General features: G+C 54.9%; 1 protein-coding gene across 1 annotated transcript in view; it reads left to right on the forward strand.

Annotated features, from left to right (window-relative positions):
- Nucleotides 1-5,345: 5,345 nt before the first annotated feature.
- The window catches only part of HGH1 (HGH1 cochaperone), a gene marked incomplete in the record, with an annotated part of 2,689 nt that continues 2,450 nt past the window's right edge, over nt 5,346-5,584 (forward strand). The window contains 1 exon segment of the mRNA XM_014593276.2: nt 5,346-5,584. Within this exon segment, the coding sequence (XP_014448762.1) occupies nt 5,424-5,584 (161 nt within the window).

Genomic DNA, 5,584 nt, shown 5'->3' on the forward strand with positions numbered 1-5,584 from the left:
TTTGAGAGTTTTTTGCTATAGGCGCGTGCACTCGCCAGACAGAGAGAGACAGAGAGACAGAAAGCAAGAAATCACCCCCCAGGGGGGATGGCCAAGCCGCAATCCCTTCTCTTCCAATCTCCTCTCAGGATCTTGGGCACGCATGCACATGCGCCCAGCATGAGTTTAAGCCGCCAGGTCCGAGATGTGAACCTCGGTCGACTACGTGGGAGTCCAGCGACATAGCCATTACACTAACTGCTGGTCCCATGCATTTGCGTGATCAGGTCCCCATGTTCAGTCCCGACTTTTGAGAGGGCAGTCACTGTTCTGCTGCCGGAGGAGCTGTGCTGTCGGCCGGGTGAGCAGTCCCACCGCCCTCCCTTTCACAATGCCTGCCCGTCAGCTCCTTCCCTATCTGCTTCGGCCGGAACCAAACAGTACTAAACAGCATCCGATGTCACTGTCAGTCTTAGGGTGTCTTTTATTTCTTCCCCAAGACAGGGTCTCACTGCCAGGCTGGCCCTCCTGTCTTAGCTTCCTGAGTGGTTGGGACACTGAGCCCTGCCAACCACGTAACTGTGGCCCAGTGCTCAAGAAGCCGGGTTCTACGTGGCCAACTGCATGGTTTGAATCCTGGTCCCAGCGGCTTGAAAAGGCATACAAAAATCCTAAGAGGAGAAGGGTGTGGAGTCAGGACTAGGTGTGCCATGTCCTACCAGGGTGCTTCCTCTCACTTGCTTGCCCCTCCCTTGGCAGAAAACCCAGAGGCAGACAGAAATAATACACAAGTCAAGGAGTTAATGGAGAAAACAATCTTCTAAAAATTTTATTAATTTATTCATTTGTTTATTTCAATTGACCAGGGTGGGCAGAGAGAGAGAGAGAAGGAAAGCAAGCTGCCATCTCTGGGACTCAAACTGTGGTTGGCCATGTGGGAATCCAGGGCCTTTAACCACCATGCCACCTGCCAGCCCCAGAGGAAAAAGTCTTATAACAGAAATGAAAAGTCTCAAACCAATGACTTCAGTTTCTACCTTAAGAAACATGAAAAAGGGCCCAGCGTGGCGGCAGAGCTGCTGGTGTACTGGCCACCATGCTGGAAGCCAATGGCTGTCTGTGGGTTTGGGTTCCTGGCCTGGCTGACCTGAGACACACGGGGTGCGTGTGTGTGTGCCCAGCATCCCAACGAGGGAGGGCCAGGAGGGGATATTGGTGCCACGCAGCACTGAGTGCCCTTCCCGCTCTTCTGTGTGCATTTATTTTAAAAACCAAAAAAGACAAACGAAGCACAATGAAGCCCAGCATGGGTGGTGCCGTCCACACAGCTGGGAGTAGCACGGCTGGCCACGGCTTCGGATTCCAGGGCTGACTTACAAACACGCCGGGTGTGTGCACGGCCATGTGAAGTCTTGACCTGGAGGGCTGGGAGGGTGCTGTGTGCACCGCTGGGGTGCCCCACTCCTGCTGTCATGTGAGCACACTGTTATGGGAAAGGAGACCCGAAGTGGGGTATCTCCTCGTGTCCTTCAGGATGTGGTGTTTGCAGGAACTTCCAAGAATTTATGGAAAAATTGAAGTATGAGTTTATTGTGGTGCGAAAAATATTGAAATCCATGTCATATTTCCATAACAAGCATTTTTCATGAATTTTTGTTTGTTTGCTATAGTGTGTGTGCACCTGCCAGAGAGAGAGAGAGAGAGAGAATGAGAGATCACCCACCACGGGGATGGCCATGCTGCAATCCCTTCTCCACTCTCTCCTCAGGATTCCGGGTACCCCTGCATGTGTGCCCAGAGTGCTTCTAGGGCTGCTGGTTCCAGGACTCGAACTAGTCAGGCATGTGGGACCCAGTCTTTGTAACCACCATGCATGCCCCTGCTACCCCCAAATATCTTTTTCTTTCTTTTCTGTTTTTAATAGATTTTTGTCACAAGGCACATACATTTACCAGTGCAAAATTACCCCCAGGGGAGATGGCAACACCACAGTCCCGTCTCCAATCTCCTCTTGGGATTTTGGGCTCATATGCACTTGCACCTGGTGTTTTTCAAGCTGCCTGGTCCAGGACTTGAATTGTGGTTGACCGTGTTAGAGTACAGTGCTTTAACCACCATGCCACCTGCTGGCCCCACTTATTATTTCGAATTGCCATTGGGTCTGTATGCTGGCCAGAGAGAAAAACACCCCCCAGTGTGGTGTCGGGGTGTGGTCAGGCACAATCCCTCTCCATCCCATCAGCATTCTGGGCAGGCACCTGCACCTGGTGTGTTTTCCAACCACAGCAAGAATGTGCGCCTGCTGGAGAGACAGGAAGTGAGGAATCACCCCCAGGGTGGCCACGCCGCAGTCCTGTCCCCTCCATTCTCTCAGGGGTTTGGGTATGCATGCACACGCACCTAGCATGAGTTTCAAGTCACTAGTCTGGGACTTGAACTGCAGTCAATCACATGAACGTCCGGGACCTTAACCACTGTGTCACCTGCTGATCCCCCATTTAGCATTATAGAGATTTTTTTTTTTCCTATAGGGCATGTGAGCTTCCAGCAATGGAAAAACAAAGTGAGAAATCACTTGTGGGGGGAGTGGCCACACCTCAGTCCCTTTGGGTACATATGGCTGTGATGTTTTTAGCTGCAGGGTCTGGGACTCGAACCACAGTCAACTACATGGGAGTCCCACGCCATCTGCAGGTCAGCACCTCCATTCGGCATTATTTTAAATCTACACGCCTAGATGGGAAGTGGTTCGCGGTAGGGCAGATGTCCAGGGAGGGGGAGCCAGGTCCCAGCTGCCTCCCTAACCTCAGCCACTGTTGTCTCCATTTTTGTTTTCTAGCGCGGCCCTGAGGTCTGTCTGTGGAGTGATTCTGCCCTGCTGGGTCCCTGGGGATTCGTAGGCCTTTCCTGGCCTCCCTATGGGTGGACCTCCTAATGCCTGCGTCCAGCTGGACACCTGTGTCCCTTAACAGGACACTTGTGCACCCTGGCAGATGGTTTGGAGTGGTTTTTGCTATACGCTCGCCAGAAAGTCCCTTCTCCTCTCGGGATCACACACACACACACACACACACACACACACACACACGCCGAGGGTGCTGTGTGCACCGCTGGGGTGCCCCACTCCTGCTGTCATGTGAGCACACTGTTATGGGAAAGGAGACCCGAAGTGGGGTATCTCCTCGTGTCCTTCAGGATGTGGTGTTTGCAGGAACTTCCAAGAATTTATGGAAAAATTGAAGTATGAGTTTATTGTGGTGCGAAAAATATTGAAATCCATGTCATATTTCCATAACAAGCATTTTTCATGAATTTTTGTTTGTTTGCTATAGTGTGTGTGCACCTGCCAGAGAGAGAGAGAGAGAGAGAATGAGAGATCACCCACCACGGGGATGGCCATGCTGCAATCCCTTCTCCACTCTCTCCTCAGGATTCCGGGTACCCCTGCATGTGTGCCCAGAGTGCTTCTAGGGCTGCTGGTTCCAGGACTCGAACTAGTCAGGCATGTGGGACCCAGTCTTTGTAACCACCATGCATGCCCCTGCTACCCCCAAATATCTTTTTCTTTCTTTTCTGTTTTTAATAGATTTTTGTCACAAGGCACATACATTTACCAGTGCAAAATTACCCCCAGGGGAGATGGCAACACCACAGTCCCGTCTCCAATCTCCTCTTGGGATTTTGGGCTCATATGCACTTGCACCTGGTGTTTTTCAAGCTGCCTGGTCCAGGACTTGAATTGTGGTTGACCGTGTTAGAGTACAGTGCTTTAACCACCATGCCACCTGCTGGCCCCACTTATTATTTCGAATTGCCATTGGGTCTGTATGCTGGCCAGAGAGAAAAACACCCCCCAGTGTGGTGTCGGGGTGTGGTCAGGCACAATCCCTCTCCATCCCATCAGCATTCTGGGCAGGCACCTGCACCTGGTGTGTTTTCCAACCACAGAAAGAATGTGCGCCTGCTGGAGAGACAGGAAGTGAGGAATCACCCCCAGGGTGGCCACGCCGCAGTCCTGTCCCCTCCATTCTCTCAGGGGGTTGGGTATGGAGAGACAGGAAGTGAGGAATCACCCCCAGGGTGGCCACGCCGCAGTCCTGTCCCCTCCATTCTCTCAGGGGTTTGGGTATGCATGCACACGCACCTAGCATGAGTTTCAAGTCACTAGTCTGGGACTTGAACTGCAGTCAATCACATGAACGTCCGGGACCTTAACCACTGTGTCACCTGCTGATCCCCCATTTAGCATTATAGAGATTTTTTTTTTTCCTATAGGGCATGTGAGCTTCCAGCAATGGAAAAACAAAGTGAGAAATCACTTGTGGGGGGAGTGGCCACACCTCAGTCCCTTTGGGTACATATGGCTGTGATGTTTTTAGCTGCAGGGTCTGGGACTCGAACCACAGTCAACTACATGGGAGTCCCACGCCATCTGCAGGTCAGCACCTCCATTCGGCATTATTTTAAATCTACACGCCTAGATGGGAAGTGGTTCGCGGTAGGGCAGATGTCCAGGGAGGGGGAGCCAGGTCCCAGCTGCCTCCCTAACCTCAGCCACTGTTGTCTCCATTTTTGTTTTCTAGCGCGGCCCTGAGGTCTGTCTGTGGAGTGATTCTGCCCTGCTGGGTCCCTGGGGATTCGTAGGCCTTTCCTGGCCTCCCTATGGGTGGACCTCCTAATGCCTGCGTCCAGCTGGACACCTGTGTCCCTTAACAGGACACTTGTGCACCCTGGCAGATGGTTTGGAGTGGTTTTTGCTATACGCTCGCCAGAAAGTCCCTTCTCCTCTCGGGATCACACACACACACACACACACACACACACACACACGCCTGGCGAGTTTAAGCCGAGTCCGGGAGAGTCCGGGATGCGAACGCGGTAGACTCCATGGGAGTCCAGCGACATAGCCATTACGCCAACTGCTGTTCCTATCTAAAGAGCCCTCTCCAGGAACGTGCAGACCAGGAAAGGAGTGAGAGGCGCTACGAGCAAGTCTACACACCCCAGGAAACCCGCTCGGTCTCCACTGGCCAGACGCCGCCTGGACCAAGAGCTGTGTGCCGACCAAGACACTCCGGCCTCTGCGAAGCCGGGCACCAGGCCTGTCCAGGGCCGGCGCCGGCGCAGGAGCCGACTCCACCTGGCGCGGAGGCTTCCTGGCGAGAGTGGAGGCGGGCCGGCAGGGCCGTGGGGAGCCGGGAGCGCGGGCCGCAAAGGGGACAACCGGCAGCCCCGGGAGTCTGGGCTCCGCGCCGCTCTGGCGACTTCCGGCCCCTAGTCCCACAACACCCCGCGCCCCTCCCTGACCACGCCTCCACGCCTCGGATTGGTTGCTGCGACTTCCGTTTCTCTGGTGGGTGGGCCCTGGCCCTCCGCCAGGGCCCGAGTGTGGCGGAGCGGATCCGAGCGGCTGGCGGCGCGTTTGCCGTCACCGGCCGGTGGGCATGGGAGAGATCGGGGCGGGCACGGACGCGTCCGACGGAGCGTGGGAGGCAGGCGCGGAGGCAGGGCCGGCACAGCTGCTGCCCTTCCTGGCGCCCGGCGTGCGGGTGGACCTGCAGGCGGCGGCGGCGCGGCACGTGCTGGCGCTGACCGGCTCCGGGAC

The sequence above is a fragment of the Tupaia chinensis genome, unplaced genomic scaffold (genome assembly GCF_000334495.1).
Source record: "Tupaia chinensis unplaced genomic scaffold, TupChi_1.0 Scaffold140061_1, whole genome shotgun sequence".
NCBI classification, from domain to species: Eukaryota; Metazoa; Chordata; class Mammalia; order Scandentia; family Tupaiidae; genus Tupaia; species Tupaia belangeri.